Raw genomic sequence first — 25,877 nt, 5'->3', positions numbered from 1 at the left:
AGGCGGCGGGCGCTCAGTGGCACCCCCGGGCCTGCAGGTGGCGCTGCGGCGAAGGCGCGGGCCGCAGCCGGAAGGAGGAGCCGCTCGTGGGGCCGCGCCTGCCCGTCTTCCGCGTCTGGCCGTCCGGCCGCCTACCGGAGTCCACGCCATGGTACCCGGCTCGGTCTTACCCCGGCTGCTCGGCGCAGGTAAGGCGCCCGGGACCCGGGGGTGGGGGGCGCGGCAGGGACCCTCTTGCGGGCCGGGCGGCGGGAGGGAGGGAAGGAGGGAGGCGGGCGGGGGGCGCGCGCCACGAGTTTGTTGTCGCCGCAGGTGTCCGGCGCTGGCCGCTCCAGCTGCACCTCGTCCAGACGGCGACCCCGGGCCCGGTGGGGCCGAGCGGCAGGACGCTGGGGAGCGCCGTGGCCTCTGCAGCCCGGGAGCCCGAGCGCAGCAGCGGTAACTCCGGCCCTGCGGTCCTGGGGGTTTGAAATTGTCTCGCTGCTAGGAGTCCCGGGCGCTCTGGGTCTCCATGGGGCCCCTGGAGGATGCGGGACTGGGGAGGGCGAAGGGCGGCCTTCCGCCCCTGGCAGCCCACGCGCTGGGCCGCACGAGCTTGCAGCCCTCCGAGCAGCCCCACCGCCGAGTAGGGCCGAGGCCCGCCCCCCCGCCCTCCACGAACCGCGGCCGGGGAGCTCCTGCGGGCGGCTGGCGGGACCACGGGGACCTCAGACACCACCCGGCGCCCCTTCTCTCCGAGTGAAGACTCGGCCACGTTTACCCAGGAGCGAAGCTGGGGTCAGATCTTGGCCTCCGCCCCGAGCCTCCAGAAAAGGCCCCTGGGGACCCTCAGCATCTGCTCTCCCGCAGACCCCAGGCTTGGGAGCCGGGATCCAGACCCTGAATCCTCTCCCCCTCCCCGCCCCAGATCTGAACGAGAGGATCCTGAGCGAGCCCCTCAAGCACTTAGACTTCTTCAATGTCAAGGAATTGTTTTCTGTAAGAAGTCTCTTCGATGCCCGGGTGCACCTGGGACACAAAGCTGGCTGTCGGCACAGGTAGGTGACGCCCCTGGCGAGTGTAGGGGTGCCTGGGGGGCTCGGGACCCTTGCCTTGGGGTCCAGGGCCCCTTTTTCAGTTTGTTTGTTTTGTTTTGTTTTTTGGGTACGCGGGCCTCTCACTGTTGTGGCCTCTCCCATTGCGGAGCACAGGCTCCGGACGCGCAGGCCCAGCGGCCATGGCTCACGGGCCCAGCCGCTCCGCGGCATGTGGGATCTTCCTGGACCGGGGTACGAACCCGTGTCCCCTGCATCGGCAGGCGGACTCTCAACCACTGCGCCATCAGGGAAGCCCTCAGTTTGTTTTAAGAGCGTCTAGCTCCCTTTTCTTCCAGATGGGATCATTGAGCCCCAAGGAGGGGCAGCTGTTTATTCTCAGGCCCCATTTGCTCCTTCCGACCCCCAGACCCTGCGGACCTTGCTGTGGGGCTCCTGGTCGTTGGTGGGGTCAGGCCCGCTGCTGCTGGTTCCCCGACAGACAGGCCATCCGGGAGGGCAGTGCTGGCAAGGCCGTCGGCATCTCGCGGAGGTGTCTCCAAGGGCACGCAGAGGAGTGGTGACTGGCCCAGTCTTTTCACGTGGCAATTTTGATGGCTGGGTTGGGCGTGTATTGGAGGAGCAGTTAGGCCAGGGAGGGAGGCGGTTGTAGATGTTCAGGGGAAAGGTGATGGGCCCAGCTGCGCCGGCAGAGCCGGAGCAGTGGTTGGATGTGGGGTGATGGGGGCAGAGCCGGCTGAGCAGAGCCCAGAGCAGGTGTCGACATCTTTCACATCAGGAACTTGGGTCCTATGAGGGTGACCCTTCAGCCACCCCAGTGGGGATGTCACGCAGGCACTAGGGAGAAGCAGCCTGGGCCGGGGGCCACCACATCAGGACCTTTTGAGAACATGTGGAGTCGGGGATGGAGGAGAGAGGAAGTCCCAGGTGGGAGCCCTGGGCAACCAGTGCCTCAGAGTCTGGGAAGAGGGGGCGGGGCCGGGGCATGGGAGGAGGGATGCCACTGTAGGTGCTGCGGAGAAGTCACCTGAGGTGAGGGCACGTGGGGCCTTGGGAAGGCTCTTTGGAGAGGAAGAGAGAGTCCCGCCGGGGGTGAGCAGAAGAGTGAATGGGGCGGGGGCTGCAAGAGGACGGTCTCGCAGCCCCGGCTCTCGGCCCAGGCCAGCGGGTCTGTGCCCTCAGGGTTCCCTCCGAGGCCTGGCTGCCTCCTGCTCCGGCCTGTCACGCTTGCAGCCCGGGGCACCGCCTGCCTTTCTGGTCCCCCAGCCCCCCCAGGGGGTGGGGCTCAGTTGTAAAGCCTCAAAGGTGATGATAATGACAAGGATGGGAGCCAGACAAGCAGCACCGGGTGGGACGCTGTCCGGACGTCACGTTTAAGTGTCCAGATGTCCGTGTGGGTCCACTCTGTTAGGCACCCCGCGCGGCCAGGTGGAGGTTCAGAGGGGTAAGCCGCTTGCCCGAGACATGGAGTGGCCTGCAGCCCAGCCTGCCCTGCTCGCCCACCCTCACCCTCCCACTGCCCGCGGCTGTCACTCCTGGGACAGCGTCCCCGCTGCCGTCGTCATGGTGAGGGCTGCAGACTGTACCAGCCCTGGGCTTGCCGTGCCCCCCGTGCAGGGGCCCAGGGCTGGGGGAGCGCATGAGAAAGGGCGGGTGGAGGTGGCCACATGGGGCTGGTTCACACTGGCTTTGGTGGGTGTCCGGCAGGTTCATGGAGCCGTATATCTTCGGGAGCCGCTTGGACCAGGACATCATTGACCTGGAACAGACGGCGACGCACCTGCAGCTGGCCTTGAATTTCACGGCCCATGTGGCCTATCGCGAGGGCATCATCCTGTTTGTGAGCCGCAGTCGGCAGTTCTCACACCTGATCGAGAACGTGGCCCGGGACTGCGGGGAATACGCCCATACCCGCTACTTCAAGGGCGGCCTGCTGACCAACGCGCCCCTCCTCCTGGGCCCCAGCGTCCGCCTGCCAGACCTCATCATCTTTCTGCACACGCTCAACAACGTCTTTGAGCCCCACATAGCCGTGAGGGACGCGGCCAAGATGAACATCCCCACTGTGGGCATCGTGGACACCAACTGCAACCCATCCCTCATCACGTACCCCGTCCCGGGCAATGACGACTCGCCCCCGGCCGTCCAGCTCTTCTGCAGGCTCTTCCAGACCACCATCAACCGGGCCAAAGAGAAGCGCAAGCAGGTCGAGGCCCTGTACCGACTGCAGGGCCAGGAGGGCGCCAAGGGCCACGGTGCAGCCGACCCTCCTTCCCCGGGAGTGCAGGCCGAGCTGGACTTGGGTCATTCCCCTTGACCTGCCTGCTCTTCTCCCGAGTGAAACAGCAGCCGAGTCTGTTCTGAAGCTGGGACCCAACCCCCTGTACCCACACCCACCCCCGGCATGGTTCTTAGCACCTTCCCAGTTATTCCAGGCTTCGGGTCCCTGCTGCTAGGAATGCTTCTCAGCAGCTGCCCGCCCGGGGCTCCACTTCAGACCCGAGGACCCAGCAGGCTCGCTGGGCAAGTGGCCTGCCTGGAAACGACCCGTCGGAAAACATCCCGTCCCTGGAGTCTGAAGTCCTTGCTTCTGCCTCAAGATGAGTCCCTTGTGTGTTAGGAAGGTTCTCACCAGCTTGACTTTTCTCAACCAGAATACCCCTAGGTTGGGCTGCTTCCCCGCTGCCTGGCTTCAGGGGCTGTGTTATAACGTGAGGTTGCAGGGTGAGCCACTAAGAAGATTCCATCCGGGTTGGGACAGGCTGGGCAAAGCAGACAGCATGATTTCAACAGGAATAAAGCTTAGATTTGGGCAGAATGGGGACCTGGACCGTTGGTTCTGCAGCGTGGTCTGTGTGCTCTGTTTTCATCGGCACCCACGGGGCCCCTGGAGCACACGAGACACGTTCCTGCCCCCTGGGTCCCTGAGCTTCAGGGAGACAGGCAGGCATGTCCACGTGGGTTTGGATGGGACGGCACCAGCTGCCCCTCGACACCGTCTTCGGTGTTGAGGCTCGAGGCCCTCATGTCCTGCCCATGCCCTGAACAGGCATCCTCCCCAGGTGGTCGGGTAAGATGGGACCCTGTTCACAGGGACTTTTGGATGCCCCCTCGTTTGTGGGACCTTCCTTGGCAACACTTGTGTTCCTGGGATGAGGTGTGGGCCCCTGCTTTCCAGGACCCCACCCCACGGCTCCTGGTGTGCATGACCACCCCAGGACCCTGTCTGCTCCCGAGGGTCCAGGCAGCAGGGTCTGGTGGGGTCAGAACAGGATGGCCTCGTGTGGATGGATGCATCATGCCAGTCCACGTCGTACAGTAGCACACGGGGGCAGGAAGACTGGTCCCACAGGCCCGCTCAGCATCTTTCGGGGGGGCATGCGAGGTGGAGGTCCCTGATGTTTTCTGGAAGGGTTCACAGTTTGGAAGGGGCAAGGAGCTGAATGCCAGTTTGAAACCAACTGACAGGCATTGGTTTAATTTGCAAACATGAAGTATGGGCATGCAAATTCACAGGCAGGTAAATTGAGGGGTCCCCCCAAGACTTTCCCCCCACAAGACACCTCCCTCGGTGTGCGTGGGTGACATTTCCCGAACTCCTCTGGAGAGAGCTGGCCGGGCCTGTTGCTCGGCGCTCCAGGGAGGCCAGAGTGGGCAGCCAAGACCCTCGAGATCAGCGCAGAGAAGGCTCAATGGCCGTGGACGGGAGCTCTGGAATGTGAGCTGGGCCTCCCCAAGGCAGAGGGTCCACACCGCCCTTCAAAAGCAGGCCGTCTGGGGAGGGCAACACGGGCAGGGCGACGAGGGACATGCGAGGAGGCCCTGTTCTCTCGCCCTTGACTCGGGCTGGGTGGAGGGGACCAGCCCTGGAGGGCGGGCACCCCCGAGCACCCCTACCCCACCCCATTCCCCAGGGTGGCCTGCCTGGCCCTGGCCATCCTCTGTCCCCTGAGGATCCCCCTGGAACCTGCACCAGACACAGGCCGGTGAAGACCAGCAGGGGCAATGAGAGTGTGTTTCGGTTCCTGGCTGTGCTGCCGGTCCTGGGGACGCTGGGAGCAGGGTGGACAGGGGTGGACAGGGGTGGCCGCACTGAGCAGGTGACTCGGCGGATGATGGGACACAGACGAGCTGGGCGGTTTCAGGTACACGAGGACCTGAAGGGAGGCACAGGCTGACGGAGCCCAGAGCCCGGATGGGCCGGCCCGGGGGGGGCACTTCCAGAGGGGCTCAGGTAAAGGAAGGGGGGGGCAGAGCACGGGCTTTCACCCTAGTCGGGGGTCAGCCAGCCCCGACAGACATCACAGCAGGCACAGTAGATATGACAGCCTCACGGCCTCCTCTAGATACAGATGCATCCTCCCTGCAGGAGGGGACCTCCAAGTTTGCCAACCTGGAGATAAACACCAAGAGAGGCCAGAAGCCCCGAAGGCCTGGAGAGCAAGGGCCTGAGCCCTCCCCTCCTGCTGCCGCGGTGACGACTTGCCCATTAGCCCTGACCTTTCCTGGGGTCTGGCAGGGTCGTTCCCTGAGTGGTTGGTGTCCCAGGGGCCTGGAAGAGCCGGGTTCAGGGGGGGATTTGGGGCCAGGGTGGGTGAGGGCAGGTGCACCACGCCACCAACTCGGGCCAGAACAGGCTCGCGGTGAGTGTAGGCGTGCAGGGGTCTCTAGAATCGGGCCTGCAGGTGGCTGGGGCCAGATGCCACCTGGGGCCACTGCCCAGGGTCCAGCCCAGGACTTTGCCTCCAGTGGCCAGTCCCAACCCAGGGAGCTGGGCTCCTCCCTTCACCCACCAGTGCTCCCAGGCCTGGCCCTGGCCACATGCAAAGCCAATTCTTTCTATACCGTTGCATCTCAACATATGAGCCTGAATGTTCTCACACTGTTTTTTGACCTGTCCCTCCTTTGTCCGAAAATCAGCCCGTGTATGAAAATGAGTCAGCCCTGAACCTGTATGAGACCTGCAAGGTGCGGACCGTGAAGGCAGGCACGCTGGAGAGGCTGGTGGAGCACCTGGTGCCCGCCTTCCAGGGCAGCGACCTCTCCTATGTCACCATCTTCCTGTGCACCTACCGAGCCTTCACCACCACCCAGCGGGTCCTGGACCTGCTGTTCCAAAGGTGAGCGCCCTGCCCCTCCCCGGCACAGTGGCTCCCCGCCCACCCACTGGCTGTGTGTCTTGGGAATGTCGCTTTACCTCTCTGAGCCTCAGTTTGCTCACGTGAAGGCCGGGCTGCCAGGACTGTTGGATAAGCATGGACAGTGCGGCCCCGCGCCCGGCCCTGTGGAAAGGGCTGCTGAGGGCTGGGGCGGCTTTGATTAAGGTTTTCCTCTGCCCCATGGAGAAGCTCTCTGCTTCCAGCCCCTGGGCAGAACAGGTTTCCCATTTGGAAAGGAGGTTCCAGATTCTGTCTCAGGGGTCCTTCCTGGGAGTAGCCAGGGCAGGGCTGGCTGGGGGCCGGCTGAGGGCCCAGGCCCACTCAGGCGTCTGTAAGGTGCTGGTTGGGCTCATTCGTTCAGCAAATACATACGAAGCGCCTACTGTGTGCAGGCACTTTTCTAGGCACTTGGCTTTATTCAGTGAACGGTGCAGACAAAAATCCCCGCCCTCCCGGGCTTCCATCCTAGCCGGAGGGTCAGCCAGTAACACTAGACGTCATAGCAGGTACGGTAGATGTGACGCCCTCACGGCCTCCTCTAGATACGGGTGCATCCTCCCTTATTCCAGCGAGGACGGCGGACCTCAGGACCAACTGAAAAAGTGAGTAGACTTTGGGTCTGATGGGAGGGGCTGGGCAGAACCCTGGCTGCCACACATCTTGTGATTCCCGCTGGAGGGCTGAGGTCTGGCTGCAGGAGGAAAGGAGTCAGAGAGCTGTGGCTGGGGTCCCATGTCCCCAGGGAGCAGAGGGGAGGCTGGGGGCTCAGAGCCGGCCCCTGAGAGCATCCGTCCCCACTCAGATCCGGGGCCCAGGACAGGAGGTGTGGGGGGCAAGCTGCTGACACGTCAGCCTCGCAGCCCAGTGTGAGCGCTCAGCTGGGGCTCACGGGAGCGCAGTCAGGGTCAGGGGGCCGGCTACGTCCCCACCACCAAGAATGGCGTCCCCGGGAGGACGAGACCCGCACTCCGGCGCACAGACCAAGGCAGCCGTCGGTGCGCAAGCTTCCGGTTCAGGTGCGCGAGGCCCGTGAAGGCCGGGCAGGGGCGCACTCTGCTTGTCCCCTCCTCCCTCCCCTGTTTATGCAGCGCCTACTGTGTGTGGCCAGGCCAGCGCGATGGACAGAGCGGGCGCGGCCCTCCCTGCCCTCCTGCAGTTTCCTTCCCAGTGGGGAGGGCCCGGGGGGCTGGTGGCAGACAGGAGAGAGTCAGGCTCCCCCGAGGAAGGGAGAGGTGGTCACCAGGGACGGAGGGCCCCTTCCTACCAAGACTGCCGACCAGGCCTGCCCCCGCCTGGCAGCCCAGTGCGGTGGGGCAGGGGCGGGCCCAGAAGCCCAGCCCCCATGGGGGAGCCAGGGGAGGGCCGCGTGGAAGGAAAGGCCAGGCCCCTGACTCTGCTGCCCGCCCGCCTGCCCCCAGTGCCGTCTCCTCCATCCTGGGCACCTGGCTGGACCAGTACTCCGAGGACTTCTGTCAGCCCCCGGACTTCCCGTGCCTCAAGCAGCTGGTGGCCTACGTGCAGCTCAACATGCCCGGCTCCGACCTGGAGCGCCGCGCCCACCTTCTCCTGGCCCAGCTGGAGCGCACAGAGCTCACCAAGGCAGAGCAGGAGGGTGAGGAGCGGGGTCGGTGCTGGACACGCAGGAGCCCCTGGGGCTGCCTCAGACCGCCCACGTGGGGACCGCTGGCGGGGCGACGTCCTGTCTCAGATCCTGGCTGGAGCCTCTGTAAAAGGCCGCGGGCTGTTTCCTTTGCTTGCAAAGGCCCGTGTGAGGCAGGCACGTGGATCTCCTCCTGCACCTTCACTGCCATCTCAGGATCTAGAACTGGCTCCAGCACCAGCCCCTGTGCAATCTGAAGACCTAGATCCAGCTGCAGAAGCAGCAACAGAACTAAAGCCAGATCCAGAGCTGGAGGCGTTTCCATCAGTGGCTGGAGGGACACCTTGAGCGGCGGCACCAGAGTGGGAGCCAACATCACAATCAGTTGCATCAGCACCTCTGCCTCCAGGGCCCGCGGCTGCACCTGCTCCGGAGGAGACCCAGAGCCGGCTCGGCACCCACTACCCCTGCGGGGAGAACGAGCTGTGGCGCCACGCTCAGCGTCAGCTCCTGACCCACTTCTACCCGCTCCCCCCACCCCCAAACTTCCCTTCCCCTCCCCTGTTACTGTTTCTGATTTGGTTTTTAATTTTATGTTTTCATTTCACATTATTTATGGTGTCTTTTACGTCTTCATATAACCAAGTTTAATTTTTTAAATTTGAAATTGTGCATTTCAGGAGCATCGAGTATATTCACAGTTCTATGCAACCTTCCCCAGGGTCTCGGGCAGACTGTTTCACTCCCCAGAAGGAATCCCTGAGCCAAAGCGCTCATGCCCCATTCCTCTCTCCCCCAGCCCCCGACAACCTATAATCTGCTTTCTGTCTCTGTGTCTTTACCTGTTCTAGATGTTTCCTATAAATGGAATTATACAAGGTGGCTTTCTGTGTAGGCCACATATTTTAAGAGGGGAGTAGTTAATTTTTGTTTTCTTTTTTTACTTCAAAATAGCATTTTTATTATATGAAAGGGAAATGCCAGATGGATTAAAGGTGGGATGTACAAATTGAAGTCTTTTTTGTAAATATGTGTGCAGTCTCAGGGTAGAGACCCCTGTTCTGAGTATGGCCCCAGAGCCAGAAGACAGAAGGGAAACGCCTGGCTCTTCCCATGGCCAAACAGAAACAAGAATCATGTAAAAAGCTGGGAAGACAAAACACAAACTGGAGCAGCCCTCCTCACACCCAGGACCAGAGAGAGGTTTGACGCCCCTGTGGTCCCCCAGATCTTGAAAGTCAATGTTTTAAAAAGGGACAGAGAACACACATGTGCAGCTCCAACAAGAGGCCGCACACGTGGTCGGTACAGGTCAGAGACGCTTGACCTCCCGATGACATGCAGATGTAAGCGCCGTGGAGACGGCGCTGTCAACACCACGCCAACAGGTTTCTAGTCTGGTGGCGACCAGCCCTGGGGACAGTGTGAGGAAGCAGAGGCCCAGCAGGTCCTCTAGAGGGAAGCGTGGAAGGACACTCCTGTCTGGGAGAACAGTGCGCAGGACCCCAGAGCTCCACAGGTGCAACCCTTTACCTGCAGAGCTAATCCCAGGAGTTTACCCGCAGGAATTCTCGCGTGGTGTGTGTGCCCATGTGCACGTGTGTGCGTGTGCAGTCGTGGGTGTCAGGTGGGGAGGACTCTGGGCACGTGTGCCCTTCTGGAACCTGGTTCCCCCGGGCGGGTGCTGATCAGTCCATCGTCTTCCTCCTCCACATTTTCTGGGGCCCCGAATCAGAATTTCCGAAAAGCCCCTGCTATGGGACATGGGCCATTTGCCATTTTTCACTCTCAGAATCATGCTGAAGGGAACATCTGTGTCCATAAATCTCTATTCAGGGCAGAATCCATGAGGTGGATTTTCTGGGTCAAAACATATACAGTTTTTAAGGTATTGGCCACAGTTTCCAACAGAGCGGTCTCTGCCCACTTTGAGCCTCGCTTGGGAAAGCGGGGCCTCAGAGGACCTGAGGGCCGGGACCTCAGGGAGGGAGGAGGAGGAGGCCCTGGGAGTGACCGGCCCAGAAGGGACTGTCCCGCCCTCAGCCCCGCCCCCAGCCCCGCCCAGTCCTAGAGCGGGTACAGAGCTGGCTCTAGTTCAAAGGTGGCTCTGCTCCTAGGACTGGCACTGGAGCTTATGCAAGAGCTGATGCTGGACTTGGCTCTAGCTCTGGGGAAGGCGCTGGAGGCGGATCTACCTCCAGAGACGGTCTAGACCTGGTTCTGCCGTTGGACAGCGCTCTCGAGCTGTCTCTCACACTGGCTGGAGCCGGTGCTACAGCTATTGCGGTCGCTGGCTCTGGCTCTGGCTCTGGCGCGGCCACTGAAGCTGACTCCTGGGTGGGTACTGGTTTGGCTTGAGCTGTGGATCAGGTCCTGGAGCCGGCTGTACCTCCGGAGCTAAGGTTACAGCAGGTGCCGGAAGCAGCCGTGGATTTTGCTGTGGATAGGACGCAGGAGCTGTCCCTGGTGCTGGAGCTCTCGCTGACTTTGCGGCTGACTCCAGCTCCGGTCTGGTGCTGGCTCTGCTTCTGGTGCCTCTAGCTGTACAGCCGGTCCTGGCTCGAGCTCTGTGGCTGGCGCTAAAACTGGCGGTGGAGCTGGCTGTAGCTCTGGACTGGTTCCACCTCTGGAACTGGTGTCAGGGCAGATTCTGGCGCCAGAGCGGGCACAGAAGCTGGCCTAGGAGCTGCTGACAGAGCTGCCTCTGCCTCTGACGTGGCATCGTGCTGGTGCCAGAGCACGATCTAGCTCTGACGTTGGTGCTGGGGCTGTGGCTCTTTCTCCTGAGCTGGCACTGGCTCTAAGTCTGCTACGGGCGCCCAAGCCAGCTCTTGCTCTGGAGCTGCTGCAGGAGCTGACTCTCATGGGGGCTCTGGCTCTGGAGTTGGTCCTAGAACTGTGGCTGGAGCAGGCTCTAGGTCTGAACTTGGTGCTGACTCTCTCTCTGGAGCTGGTGCCAGGAATGGCTGTAACTCTGGGGCTGATGCTAGAGCTGGCGCTGGAGCGACCTCTTCCTTGGCACCTAGCACTGGCTCTAAACTGGCTTTGAGCTGGTTCTCACTCTATCACTGGGGCTGGCACGGGAGTCAGTGACAGAGCTGTCTCTATCTTCCAGAGGTAGAGCTGACATGACAGCTGGTGTTCAAGCCAGCTCCAGCTCGTGGGATAACAGCAGCCCCGCCCAGGAGCAGCAATGGAGCTGAGGCTGGCGCTGCCTCTATCTCAGGAGTTGATGCCAGTGTTGGAGCCTGAGTTGACTGTCGCCATGGCGCTGGCTCGAGCTCTGGTGCTGGAGCTGACTCTGGCTCTGCAGCCAGCTCTGGCTCTAGTTCTGGAGAGCCAGAACTGTTAGTGGTAATAGAACTGGCTCCGGCAATGGATCAGTGCTGAAGCGGGTGCTGGAACTGACACCGAGTCTGCAGCTTTGGCTGGAGCTGGCTCCAGATATCACTCGCGCTCTTGAGCTGGTGCTTGGAGCTGGCTCTCGCCCTGGAACGGGCAGTGGAGCTCTCTCTAGCTCGGGAGCTAATGCTCGAGCTAGCTCTGGTGCTGACACTAGCTCTAGAGAGAGCTCTACCTCTAGAGCTGCCTGTAGCTCTAGCTGTGTTGCCAGAGGTGGTGCTGGGGTAGACTCGAGTTCACTTCCTGTTGTTATCTGTCACTCTGGGCTTTGTGTTGGGTCTGATCCAAACTCTAGAGCTGCTGCTGGAGCTGGCAAATTGGTTGATGACAGAGCTGCTTCCATCCCTGCAGCTGGTGAGACAGCCGGTGCCAAAGCTGGTTCCAGCCCTGGAGCTGGTGCTGGAGCCAGTTGCAGAGCTCACTGGAGTTTGAGGGCTTTTCCATGAGCCGAAGATGGAACTAGTTCTCTCACTGGACTTGACTCTAGATCTAGTGATGGAGCCGGCTCTCATTCTGCACCTGGCACTGGCTCTAAATCGGGAGGTGGCCCTGGAGCCAGCTCCAGCTCTGGAACGCTGCAGGAGCTGGTGCTTCGAGCTGGCTCTGGCTCTGGAGCTGGTGCTACCTCTAGCTGTCGGGCTGGTACCAGAAACGCCTTTAACACCAGATCTGGCACTAGCACTGGTACAAGATCTGGCGCTGACAGTGGTGCCAGCTTGGGAGTTGGCAGTCGAGCTGGCACTGGTGCTGCAAGAGGAGAAAAAGTTCACCAACCTCGTGACTGTAGACTGCACGCACACACTTGTGCACGCATCAAATACATTTCTTTTCTTCCCTTCCTTTATCTTCTTACCGTATAGCATAACATAGACCATAAGATACACAAATAACTGTTACCCTCACATCACAGGGTTTAAGTTACAGGTCGTCAAGGAGAAAAGTAAGCATCACCCCAGCACTCTGCATGCCCTGGGGACAGTGTCCGCATGTCTCATTAGGAGGGAGAACGACTCTCTTACTTACTGTCTTCACTTAGAGACTCAACATGGCTACAGCAGAGCTGTGGGTACCAAGTCAAAAGAAGGTGGGCCGTGACAGTTGGTCTCACGTGTCAACCTGCCCAGGCCGTAGTGTGCAGTCATTCGATCAAACTGGTGATTTAGTCCACACATGTTGTGAAGCTACTTATAGGTGTGGCTGACTTGCCTTTAAGTAAAGATTACTCAAAGGGTGGGTCTCATCACGTGAAGGCCTTACAAGCCTTCAAAAAACCGAGGTTTCCTGAAAAAGAAAGTCTGGCTCAAGACACAGCAGCTAAGGATAGCTTCAAGACGGCAGAGGAGTAAGACATGGAGATCACCTTCCGCCCCACAAATACATCAAAACTACATCTGTAGGAGTGGAGCAACTCCTACAGAACACCTACTGAACGCTGGCAGAAGACCTCAGACCTCCCAAAAGGCAAGAAACTCCCCACGTACCTGGGTAGAGCAAAAGCAAAAACAGAGTCAAAAGAATAGGGACGGGGCCTGCCCCTCTGGGAGGCAGCTGTGAAGGAGGAAAGGTTTCCACACACTGGGAAGCCCCTTCACTGGCGGAGATGGCGGTGGTGAGGGGGAAGCCTCGGAGCCACGGAGTAGAGCACAGCAACAGAGGGCAGAGCGGAGAGATTCCCGCACAGAGGATCGGTGCCGACCGGCACTCACCAGCCCAGAGAGGCTTGTCTGCTCACCCGCTGGGGCGGGCGGGGCTGGGAGCTGAGGCTCGGGCTTCGGAGGTCAGACCCCAGGGAGAGGACTGGGGTTGGCTGCGTGAACACAGCCTGAAGGGGGCTAGTGCACCACGGCTAGCCGGGAGGGAGTCCGGGGAAAAGTCTGGAGCTGCCGAAGAGGCAAGAGACCACTGTTTTGGGGTGCGCAAGGAGAAGGGATTCAGAGCACCTCCTAAACGAGATCCAGTGACGGGCGCGAGCCGCAGCTATCAGCGCAGACCCCGGAGACGGGCATGAAACGCTAAGGCTGCTGCTGCCGCCACCAAGAAGCCTGTGTGCGAGCACAGGTCACTCTCCACACCCCCCTCCCGGGAGCCTGTGCGGCCCGCCACTGCCAGGGTCCCGTGATGCAGGGACAACTTCCCCGAGAGGGCACACGGCGCACCTCAGGCTGGTGCAACGTCATGCCGGCCTCTGCCGCCGCAGGCTCGCCCCGCATTCCGTTCCCCTCCCTCACCCCAGCCTGAGTGAGCCAGAGCCCCCGAATCAGCTGCTCCTTTAACCCCGTCCTGTCTGAGCGAAGAACAGATGCCCTCAGGCGACCTACACACAGAGGCGGGGCCATATCCAAAGCTGAACCCCAGGGCTGTGCGAACAAAGAAGAGAAAGGGAAATCTCCCCATGCAGCCGCAGGAGCAGCGGATTAAATCTCCACAGACAACTTGATGTACCTGCATCTGTGGAATACCTGAATAGACAATGAATCATCCCAAATTGAGGCGGTGGACTTTGGGAGCAACTGTAGACTTGGGGTTTGCTTTCTACATCTAACTTGTTTCTGGTTTTATGTTTATCTTAGTTTAGTATTTAGAGCTTCTTATCATTGGTACATTTGTTTATGGATTTGGTTGCTCTCTTCCTTTTTTAAAAATATATATATACTTTTTCCTTTTTCTCCTTTTGTGAGTGTGTATGTGTATGCTACTTTGTGTGATTGTCTGTATAGCTTTGCCTTTACCATTTGTCCTAGGGTTCTGTCTGTCCATTTTTTGTTTGTTTGTTTGTTTGTTTAGTATAGTTTTTAGTGCTTGTTATCATTGGTGGATTTGTTTTTTGGTTTGGTTGCTCTCTCTTTTTTTATTACTTTTTTATTTTTAATAATTTTTAAATTTTTTATTCTAATAACTTTATTTTATTTATTTTTCTTTCTTTCTTTCTTTCTTCTTTTTTCTCCCTTTTCTTCTGAGCCGGGTGGCTGATAGAGTCTTGGTGCTCCAGCCAGGTGTCAGGCCTGAGCCTCTGAGGTAGGAGAGCTGAGTTCAGGACATTGGTCCACCAGAGACCTCCCGGCTCCACGTAATATCAAATGGCAAAAGCTCTCCCAGAGATCTCCCTCTCAATGCTAAGGCCCAGCTCCACTCAACGACCAGCAAGCTACATTGCTGGACACCCTATGCCAAACAACTAGCAAGACAGGAATACAACCCCACCCACTAGCAGAGAGGCTACCTAAAATCATAATAAGTTCACGGACACCCAAAAACACATGACTGGATGCAGTCCTGCCCACCAGAAAGACAAGATCCAGACTCATCCACCAGAACACAGGCACCAGGCCCCTCTACCAGGAAGCCTACACAAACCCCTGAACCAACCTTACCCACTGGGGGCAGACACCAAAAACAACGGGAACTACGAACCTGCAGCCTGCAAAAAGGAGACCCTAAACACAGTAAGTTAAGCAAAATGAGAAGACAGACAAATACACAGCAGATGAAGGAGCAAGATAAAAACCCACCAGACCAAACAAATGAAGAGGAAATAGGCAGTCTACCTGAAAAAGAATTCAGAATAATGATAGTAAAGATGATCCAAGATCTTGGAAATAGAATGGAGAAAATACAAGAAATGTTTAACAAGGACCTAGAAGAACTAAAGAGCAAACAAACAATGATGAACAACACAATAAATGTAATGAAAAATTCTCTAGAAGGAATTAATAGCAGAACTGAGGCAGAAGAATGGATAAGTGACCTGGAAGATAAAATAGTGGAAATAACTACTGCAGAGCAGAATAAAGGAAAAAGAATGAAAAGAATTGAGGACAGTCTCAGAGACCTCTGGGACAACATTAAACACACCAACATTCGAATTATAGGGGTTCCAGAAGAAGAAGAGAAAAAGAAAGGGACTGAGAAAATATTTGAAGAGATTATAGTTGAAAACTTCCCTCATATGGGAAAGGAAATGGTCAATCAAGTCCGGCAAGCACAGAGAGTCCCATACAGGATAAATTCAAGGAGAAACATGCCAAGACATATATTAATCAAACTACCAAAAATTATATGCAAAGAAAAAATATTAAAAGCAACAAAAAACATACAAGGGAATCCCCATAAGGTTAACAGCTGATCTTTCAGCAGAAACTCTGCAAGCCAGAAGGGAGTGACAGGACATATTTAAAGTGATGAAAGAGAAAAACCTACAACCAAGAAGATTACTCTGCCCAGCAAGGATCTCATTCAGATCTGATGGAGAAATTAAAACCTTTACAGACGAGCAAAAGCTAAGAGAATTCAGCACCACCAAAGGAGCTTTACAACAAATCCTAAAGGAACATCTCTAGGCAGCAAACACAGGAGAAGGAAAAGACCTACAATAACAAACCCAAAACAATTAAGAAAATGGTAATAGGAACATATATATCAATAACTACCTTAAATGTAAATGGATTAAATGCTCCAAGCAAAAGACATAGACTGGCTGAGTGGATACGAAAACAAGACCCGTATATATGCTGTCTACAAGAGACGCACTTCAGACCTAGGGACACATACAGACTGAAAGTGAGGTGATGGAAAAAGATGTTCCATGCAAATGGAAATCAAAAGAAAGCTACAGTAGCAATTCTCATATCAGACAAAATAGACTTTAAACAAAGACTATTATAAGAGACAAAGAAGGACACTACATAATGATCAAGGGATCAATCCAAGAAGAAGATATAACAATTGTAAATATTTATGCACCCAACACAGGAGCACCTCAATACTTAAGGCAAATGTTAACAGCCATAAAAGGGGAAATTGACAGTAACACAATCATAGTAGGGGACTTTAACACCCCACTTTCACCAATGGACAGATCATCCAAAATGAAAATAAATAAGGAAACACAAGCTTTAAATGATACATTAAACATGATGGACTTAATTGATATTTATAGGACATTCCATCCAAAAACAACAAAATACACCTTCTTCTCTAGTGCTCATGGAACATTCTCCAGGATAGATCATGTCTTGGGTCACAAATCAAGCCTTGGTAAATTTAAGAAAATTGAAATCGTATCAAGTATCTTTTCTGACCACAACGCTATGAGACTATATATCAATTACAGGAAAAAATCTGTAAAAAATACAAACACATGGAGGCTAAACAATACACTACTAAATAACCAAGAGATCACTGAAGAAATCAAAGAGGAAATCAAAAAATACCTAGAAACAAATGACAATAAAAACATGATGACCTAAAACCTATAGGATGCAGCAAAAGCAGGTCTAAGAAGGAAGTTTATAGCAATACAATCCTACCTCAAGCAACAAGAAACCTCTCAAATAAACAACCTAACCTTTCACCTAAAGCAATTAGAGAAAGAAAAACAAAAAAACCCCAAAGTTAGCAGAAGGAAAGAAATCATAAAGATCAGATCAGAAATAAATGAAAAAGAAATGAAGGAAAAATAGCTAAGATCAATAAAACTAAAAGCTGGTTCTTTGAGAAGATAAACAAAATTGATAAACCACTAGCCAGATTCATCATGAAAAAAAGGGAGAAGACTCAAATCAATAGAAATGGAAATGAAAAAGGAGAAGTAACAACTGACACTGCAGAAATACAAAGGATCATGAGAGATTACTACAAGCAACTATATGCCAATAAAATGGACAACCTGGAAGAAATGGACAAATTCTTAGAAAAGCACAACCTCCCGAGACTGAACCAGAAAGAAATAGAAAATATAAACAGACCAATCACAAGCACTGAAATTGAAACTGTGATTAAAAATCTTCCAACAAACAAAAGTCCAGGACCAGATGGATTCACAGGTGAACTATCAAACATTTAGAGGAGAGCTAACACCTATCCTTCTCAAACTCTTCCAAATATAGCAGAGAGAGGAACACTCTCAAACTCATTCTACGAGGCCACCATCACCCAAAACCAGACAAAGATGTCACAAAAAAAGAAAACTACAGACCGATATCACTGATGAACATAAATGCAAAAATCCTCAACAAAATACTAGCAAACAGAATACAACAGCACATTAAAAGGGTCATATACCATGATCAAGTGGGGCTTATCCCAGGAATTCAAGGATTCTTCAATATACACAACTCAATGTGATACACCATATTAACAAACTGAAGGAGAAAAACCATATGATCATCTCAATAGATGCAGAAAAAGCTTTCGACAAAATTCAACACCCATTTATGATAAAAACTCTCCAGAAAGTAGGCATAGAGGGAACTTACCTCAATATAATAAAGGCCATATTTGACAAAACCACAATCAACATTGTTCTCGATGAAAACCTGAAACCATTTCAGGATCAGGAACTAAGACAGGAACAAGACAAGGTTGCCCACTCTCACCACTATTATTCAACATAGTTTTGGAAGTTTTAGCCACAGCAGTCAGAGAAGAAAAGGAAATAAAAGGAATCCAAATCGGAAAAGAAGAAGTAAAACTGTCACTGTTTGCAGATGACATGACACTATACATAGAGAATCCCAAAGATGCTACCAGAAAACTATTAGAGCTAATCAATGAACTTGGTAAAGTACCAGGATATAAAATTAATGCACAGAAATCTCTTGCATTCCTATACACTAATGATGAAAAATCTGAAAGAGAAATTAAGGACACATTCCCATTTACCGTTGCAACAAAAAGAATAAAATACTTAGGAATAAACCTACCTAAGGAGACAAAAAGACCTGTATGCAGAAAACTATAAGATACTGATGAAAGAAATTAAAGATGATACAAACAGATGGAGAGATATACCATATTCTTAGATCGGAAGAATCAACATTGTGAAAATGACTATACTACCCAAAGCAACCTACAAATTCAATGCAATACCTATCAAACTACCAATGCCTTTTTTCACAGAACTAGAATAAAAAATTTCACAATTTGTATGGAAACACAAAAGACCCTGAATAGCCAAAGCAATCTTGAGAAAGAAAAACGGAGCTGGAGGAATCAGGCTCCTGGACTTCAGACTATACTACAAAGCTACCATCATCAAGACAGTATGGTACTGGCACAAAAACAGAAATATAGATCAATGGAACAGGATAGAAAGCCCAGAGATAAACCCACACACATATGGCCACCTTATCTTTGATAAAGGAGGCAAAAATATACAACGGAGAAAAGACAGCCTCTTCAATAAATGGTACTGGGAAAACTGGACAGCTACATGTAAAAGAATGAAATTAGAACACTCCCTTACACCATACACAAAAATAGACTCAAAATGGATTAAAGACCTAAATGTAAGGTCAGACACCATCAAACTCTTAGAGGAAAACATAGGCAGAATACTCTATGACATACATCACAGCAAGATCCTTTTTGACCCACCTCCTGTAGTAATGGAAATAAAAACAAAAATAAACAAATGGGACCTAATGAAACTTAAAAGCTTTTGCACAGCAAAGGAAACCATAAACAAGACGAAAACACAACCCTCAGAATGGGAGAAAATATTTGCAAATGAAGCAACAGACAAAGGATTAATCTCCAAAATATACAGGCAGCTCATGCAGCTCAATATCAAAAAAACAAACAACCCAATCCAAAAATGGGCAGAAGACCTAAATAGACGTTTCTCCAAAGAAGATATACAGATTGCCAACAAACACATGAAAGGATGCTCAACATCACTAATCATCAGAGAAATACAAATCAAAACTACAATGAGGTGTCACCTCACACCGGTCAGAATGGCCATCATCAAAAAATCTACAAACAATAAATGCTGGAGAGGGTGTGGAGAAAAGGGAACCCTCTTGCACTGTTGGTGGGAATGTAAATTGATGCAGCCACTATGGAGAACAGTATGGAGGTTCCTTAAAAAAATAAAAATAGAACTACCACATGACCCAGCAATCCCATTACTGGGCATATACCCTGAGAAAACCATAAATCAAAAAGGGTCATGTACCACAATGTTCATTGCAGATCTATTTACAATAGCCAGGACATGGAAGCAACCTAAGTGTCCATCATCAGATGAATGGATAAAGAAGATGTGGCACATATATACAATAGAATATTACTCAGCCATAAAAAGAAACGAAATTGAACTATTTGTAGTGAGGTGGATGGACCTAGAGACTGTCATACAGAGTGAAGTAAGTCAGAAAGAGAAAAACAAATACCGTACACTAACACGTATATATGGAATCTAAAAAAAAAAAAAATGGTTTTAAAGAACCTAGGGACGGAACAGGAATAAAGACGCAGACGTAGAGAATGGACTTGAGGACACGGGGAGAGGGAACGGTAAGCTGGGACAAAGTGAGAGAGTGGCATGGACATATATACACTATCAAATGTAAAACAGATAGCTAGTGGGAAGCAGCCACATAGCACAGGGAGATCAGCTCGGTGCTTTGTGACCACCTAGAGGGGTGGGATAGGGAGGGTGGGAGGGAGACAAGAGGGAGGAGATATGGGGATATATGTATATGTATAGCTGATTCACTTTGTTATACAGCAGAAACTAACACACCATTGTAAAGCAATTATACTCCAATAAAGATGTTAAAAATAAATAAACAAATTAATTAATTAATTTAATTAAATTAAATACTCTACAGGGGGAAAAAAAAAAAAAAGAAGACACAGCATCTAGAAGCCCGCTGGAGTGTCCAGTCCTGCAGGCTTTGGACATGCCAGCCCCCTTGCTCACATGAGCCCACATGTTAAAATCAATTCTCTCTGTATATACACACAACATATACACATGTGCGTGTGTGTCTACACGCACATGTGTATAAGTCGTGTGTGTGTGTGTGTACACACCAGGATACGGGTGTATCCTGGTGGAGGGCCCTGACTTGCCGCTGTCCTTCCTGCTTCCCCTTTACAATCACTGTTACCTGAGGCCTCAGACTCAGTGCCCGGTGGTATGCAAGCCTGGTGTTTCCTTCTGAGCTCTGCCAGCGCTGCCCGGGGTTCCGAGAAAAGCCTGGCTCACACTGTCCTGGCTAAAGACACACAGAAGACCCCCAGAGCCCTCTCACCTGTAACAATCCAGAATGTGGTCAGAGAGCTTACACTCATGAGGCTGGCCAGCAACACGGTCAGCATGCAGACTCCTGGAACAGAGAGGCGGACATATAAGGCCTCAGAAAAATAAACTAAAAACAGGATTTTCTGAATGCGGAATTCCACAACAGGAAGGTCTGCACAGAATACGTTATCATCCCTTCAATACATGTCTTGGGGAAGTCAAGTCTTTTGCCTATTCATTGTTACCTTTTAGCGCACAACTTAATACATGCTATTTCGTGCACAATCCTCTCCTCTGATGCTAAATATTTTCACTCTACGGTCTGCAAAGAGAAGAGGCAATCGTGGCGTATGCAAGAAAGAGGGAGCCACCACCCCTGGAAATCATCTTTAATATTTGAATTTCTAGCTGTCATTTGTTTGGGGTGTCCAATAGTCTGGTCCACCCCCAGTTACACAGCAGCCAGGGCAAGGATAACAGGATGAAGACGGCTACACTAATCATTTAACCATCTTGCAGTGAGTGTTTAATATTTGGATTCTGATTTGCTTCCAGGGAGGTTGTGTGTGTTTGGCGAGGGAGAAACACAGAGGAAGAGGGGGAGGCAGATGATTTCATGGCTTAAAAGCTGCTGTAAAAGCTTTTCCCACTAAGTGCAGAAAAACATTGGACAAAACCCAACATCCTTTCATGAGAAAAACACTCAAGAAACTAGAAACAGAAGGGCACTTCCTGAGCCTGATATAGGGCATCTGGGAACAATCCACAGCTCACGTCACACTTAGTGGGGAAAGACCGAAGCCTCCCCCGAGATCGGGAACAAGATGCGCAGTGACCAGTCTTGCCAGCTCAGTGCCACATTTCACTGGAGGTCCATCAGGCAAGAAAACGAAATAAAAGGCATCTAGACTGAAGGGGATGAAGTAAAACTATCTCCGTTTGCAAATTACATGACCACGTATATAGGAAATCACAGAGAATACGGGGGGAAACTATTAGAACTAATAAACAAGTTCAGCAAGGTTGCAGGATACAAGATAAATACCACAAAAATCAGTTGTATGGGAATGTCAATTGGTGCAGCCACAATGGAAAACAGTATGGAAGTTCCTCAAAAAATTAAAAATAGAACTACTACTATGTGATCCTGCCATCCCACTTCTGGGTATTTACCCAAAGGAAATGAAACTCAAAAAGATACATGCACCCCGATGTTCATTGCAGCACTATTTACAGTAGCCAAGATAAGGAAGCAGCCTGAGCATCTATTGATGGATGCATGGACAGAGAAGATGTGGTGTGTATATAACGGAATATTATTTACCCATAAAAGAAGGAAATCCTGTCATGTGCAATAATATGGATGGACCTTGAAGGTATTACGCTAAATGAAACAAGTCAGACAGAGAAAGACAAATACCATATGCTCTCATTTATACGTGGAATCTTAAAGAAAAAAAATAGGGGCTCATAGATACAGAGAACGGATTGGTAGTTACCAGAGGTAGGGAGTAAATGGGGGCAAAATGGATGAATAGGGTCAAAACGTACAAACTCCCAGTTATAAAATAAAGAAGTCCTGGGGATGTAGTGTGCAGAATGGTGACTAGAGTTAAGAATGCTGTGTTGAATATTTGAACGTTGCTAGGAGAGTGGTTCTTGAAAGTCCTCATCAGAAGGAAAAAATCTGTGCGACTATGTGAGGTGGTGAATGTTAACTACACTTAATGTGGTGACCATTGGGCAATATATACAAATATCAAATCATTATCTTATACACCTGAAACTAATATACTCTTATATGTCAATTTAAAAATCGATTGTATTTCTAAAACTAACGCCGAAAAAGCTGACAATGAATGTAAGAAAACAAGTGAATTGACGATAGCATCCAAAAGAATAAAATACGCAGAAATAAATTTAGGATCAAAAATATAAGACTTAGGGGCTTCCCTGGTGGCGCAGTGGTTGAGAGTCCGCCTGCCGATGCAGGGGACACGGGTTCGTGCCCCGGTCTGGGAGGATCCCACGTGCCGCGGAGCGGCTGGGCCCGTGAGCCATGGCCGCTGAGCCTGTGCGTCCGGAGCCTGTGCTCCGCAACGGGAGAGGCCACAATGGTGAGAGGCCCGCGTACCGCAAAAAAAAAATAATAATAAAAATAAGACTTATACAATGAAAGCTACAAAACATTATTGAAAGCAATTAAAGAAGGCTGAAATTAATGGAAAGATATCCCACATTCATGGATCAAAAGACTTTATACTATTAAGATAGTGGGCTTCCCTGGTGGCGCAGTGGTTGAGAGTCCGCCTGCCGATGCAGGGGACACGGGTTCGTGTCCCGGTCCGGGAAGATCCCACATGCGGCAGAGCGGCTGTGCCCGTGAGCCATGGCCGCTGAGCCTGCGCGTCCGGAGCCTGTGCTCCGCAACGGGAGAGGCCACAACAGTGAGAGGCCCGCGTACCGCAAAAAAAAAAAAAAAAAAAAAGATGGCAATACTTCCCAAATGGAACTACGGATTCATTTGGAAATGCAAGGGATCCAGAATCGCCAAAACAATACGGAAAAAGCAGAGCAAAAGCGGAGGACGCATACTTTCTGATTTCAAAACTCGTTACAAAGCTACAGTAATGAAGACAGTGTGGTCCTGGCATAAAGATAGACATAACAAATCAATGGAATAGAATTGAGAGTCCATAAACAAACCTTCGCATCTGTAGTCAATTGATTTTTGATGAGCAACCAGACAATTCACTGGGGAAAGAATAAATTTTTTCAATAAATGGTATTGGGACAACTGGATATTCACACGCAAAGAAGAAGTTGGACTCTTCCTCACAGCCCTCACGGTGGATGAGGGCTTGCCCAAGAGCTGCGAGGAGGCTGCTGGGGCCAGGCTGCTAGATGACCCTAGAGCCTGCCTGGCTCAGAGCAGCTGGCTGGGTGAGGTCACTGCCTGGTGAGACCCTGGGACGAAGGTTCAGTCATCCTCCAGCTGCATCTGTACAAGAACCTCTGACCTGGGGACTACAGTTCCCCCTTGTTCTAAGTGGGAAACTGAGATGCCAAGATCCCTCCTGGCCTGTAAGTAGCAGCCCTGGGGTTAAAGCCAGATCCCTCTGGTCCAAAGGCACAAGGTTTCCCCTCCCCTGCATCCCCTTTCCCTTAATGGGCTCTGCCTCCTCTTGGGAAATGGAGCCCTGAGCAGGGATGTCAGAGGCCCTCCCCCACACAGACAGGCTGTGGCCTGTTCCCTGGCCTATCCCCATCTGGAACACACTTCACCACTTCACATCTGAAACAGTGTATACACACACACACACACACACACACACACACTCAGAGGCCATGAAACACTGACTCATCCTGGGAGGGCTACCCTCCAATGTTTTCGATTTTACTTAAAAGTCCCAGCTATCGGGCTTCCCTGGTGGCGCAGTGGTTGAGAGTCCGCCTGCCGATGCAGGGGACACGGGTTCGTGCCTTGGTCCGGGAAGATCCCACATGACGTGGAGCGGCCGGAGCCTGTGCTCCGCGGCGGGAGGGGCCGTGGCAGTGAGAGGCCCGCGTACCGCAAAAAAACCCAAAAAAACAAAAAAACAATAAAAAGTCCCAGCTATCCCACTAACTCGGGCATAGCCCACTAAGCAGTGGTGAGGGCAGTGGGGACCTCTGTCTGAGTGTTCCCACTGCCAGGACACCAGATTCCCCCTGCCAGCCCCTGGGCGTGTCCCCTGCAGGGCTCTCAGAGACAGGCACAGATGACCATCGATGCATATGAGCAATTTATACATGTCTCTAGCTGTTTCCTCTGGTTTCTAGAAGTAGATAAACTTAGTTGAAGGGGAGGGTATCAGGGTCCTATTGCCAAGTCACCCTCCAAGAGGAGAGTCCAGGGACCTTTTAACTTCCTTCATCTCTTCACCCAGCTCCTCCCAGACCACCCCTGATGCTGTCCTTATGCTGAATTTGTCCTCTCCTGAGGGGAGGGGGGACAGGGAAAACAGGGAATGCTGGTTTGGCCAGGGGCTGGGTGTTGCCTGTTGACAGAATACTGGTGTGTCTGCCAGGACCCCAGGGCTGGGTCTGCCCCTGCGCACAGCATGTGGGATCTTAGTTCCCAGACCAGGGATTGAACCCATGCCCCCTGCAGTGGAAGCGCAGAGTCTTAACCACTGGACCACCAGGGAAGTCCCTGGCTCACCTCTTTATTACCAGGGAGGGACCAGTGTCCGGAAGGTACACCAGAGAACTTTGTAAAAACACAAACTGAATGAGAAAAACCAATCAGTTGGTCCCAGACCAGGTCCCAGGGAACCAGGTGTTTGCAGCTAAAAATGGAAGCACGACCTTTCAGCCAGCAGTCACAAGCTCCCCGGGCCTGTGCCTGGCCCCTGCAGACTCTGGGGAAAAAAACCCTGCCTTCCAGGAACCTGAGGTCCTCAAGGGAAATCCCAAGGACACAGGCAATGACACCCACAAAGGACCTGGGAGGCTGTGCCCATGCACCAGGCAGATCTGCATTTGCAACTTTAAGCTGCATCATTGTGACCTTGAACAAAGCTATAACCTCTCTGAGCCTTGATTATTGTTTTGTCTCCCATGCTGCTTCTCTGCACAGATCTTCCTTGACTTACAGTGGGGTTACATCCTGATAAACCCATCCTAAGGTGAGAACATACTGAACACCATAGCTTAGCCTAACCTACCTTAAACTTGCTCAGAAGACGTACATTAGCTGGTAGTTTATATTATAATAGAGCTGAACATCTCATGTAATTTACTGAATACTATACTGAAAGTGAAAAACAGAATGGCTGTCAGGGTACAGGATGGTCATAAGTGTATCCTTGTTGAGCCTGGTGATGGAGTGGCTGACAGAGTTGCCACCACGCTGCCCAGCATCACGAGAATATCTCACCGCATAATCTATAGCCAGCCGGGGAAAGATCAAAATTTACAATTCGAATTGTGGTTTCTACTGAATGCCTATAGCTTTCGCCTCATCCTAATTGTATCGGGTTTCTCCCCGGCCCTTGTTACCGCTCCCTTATTTACCATGAGGGGGCCTTCCTTTTTGTCCCTCTGAATGGCCCCTCCGTCGCCACGCCTCTACCACCACCCTCTGCGCTTGGCCTACACTTGGAGACATATAAGACGGTCCCCCTGGGGCTCCTGGAGTCCCTAGGATGAACCAGGGTCAATACAACTCGGACAGGCCTTGGTAAGAAAGTATGGCCAACTCCCTTCACAGAAGAGGAGAAACAGAGGCTCCGAGGGATTCCGGCAGCCGCTCACGGTCTCCAGGCCGGCGTGCCAGCCTCAGGGGCCCTGAGCAAAAGAGTGATGATCCTAACCCGGAAAGTAAGTACGACGTCCAGCTGGTTTCCCATCCGGTGATTGCTTCGAGGCTCTTCTAGAAACAATAAAGTTTTTCCCTCAAATCATTTCCCTGATTTCTCAAGCCCGCACCCCAACCCGGAGTTCCCTGACCCGCGCTCCTCGCCTGGAAGGTGGGTCGCCTGCGTCGGAGGCCACGGCCCAGGTAGCCAGCAGAGGTTAAAAGTCCTGGGACCCCGGCGCTCGTGGACCCTTGGGGACTGGGGGCTGCAGCTGCTGGGCGGGGCGGGGCGGGCGGGTGAGTAGGAGGA

At 52.5% G+C, this 25,877-nt stretch overlaps 1 protein-coding gene and 1 long non-coding RNA gene across 3 annotated transcripts; one reads left to right on the top strand and one right to left on the bottom strand.

Moving 5' to 3' along the window:
* The first annotated feature begins 37 nt into the window (after window positions 1-37).
* On the top strand, window positions 38-3,870 carry MRPS2 (mitochondrial ribosomal protein S2). The gene is made up of 4 exons (XM_012538759.3): window positions 38-188; window positions 313-438; window positions 908-1,037; window positions 2,742-3,870. The coding sequence occupies exons 1-4, from the start codon at window positions 149-151 to the stop codon at window positions 3,349-3,351; spliced, it is 906 nt and encodes a 301-aa protein (XP_012394213.1). The 5' UTR covers window positions 38-148; the 3' UTR covers window positions 3,352-3,870.
* Window positions 3,871-11,876: 8,006 nt separating this feature from the next.
* On the bottom strand, window positions 11,877-25,726 carry LOC125964892 (uncharacterized). 2 transcript variants are annotated; one of them, XR_007478225.1, is made up of 4 exons: window positions 25,584-25,726; window positions 22,933-22,980; window positions 20,237-20,311; window positions 11,877-12,476 (listed from the first exon to the last, which is right to left on the bottom strand). It is a non-coding gene; the product is annotated as an uncharacterized LOC125964892 (long non-coding RNA). The 2 variants fall into 2 exon arrangements; XR_007478224.1 differs by lacking the exon at window positions 22,933-22,980.
* Window positions 25,727-25,877: the final 151 nt, after the last annotated feature.

This window comes from Orcinus orca, chromosome 6, assembly GCF_937001465.1.
Source record: "Orcinus orca chromosome 6, mOrcOrc1.1, whole genome shotgun sequence".
In the NCBI taxonomy this organism is placed as follows: domain Eukaryota; kingdom Metazoa; phylum Chordata; class Mammalia; order Artiodactyla; family Delphinidae; genus Orcinus; species Orcinus orca.
The sequence above is the reverse complement of the archived record's forward strand: the minus strand, read 5'-3'. Positions and strand labels throughout refer to the sequence as shown.

Excerpts from the sequence above, each read along its gene's own strand:
- MRPS2 (XM_012538759.3), top strand. The coding sequence starts at position 149 with ATGGTACCCGGCTCGGTCTTACCCCGGCTGCTCGGCGCAG. Across the intron at positions 189-312 it reads ACCCCGGCTGCTCGGCGCAG|GTGTCCGGCGCTGGCCGCTC; the intron begins GTAAGGCGCCCG and ends TTGTCGCCGCAG. Across the intron at positions 439-907 it reads GGAGCCCGAGCGCAGCAGCG|ATCTGAACGAGAGGATCCTG; the intron begins GTAACTCCGGCC and ends TCCCCGCCCCAG.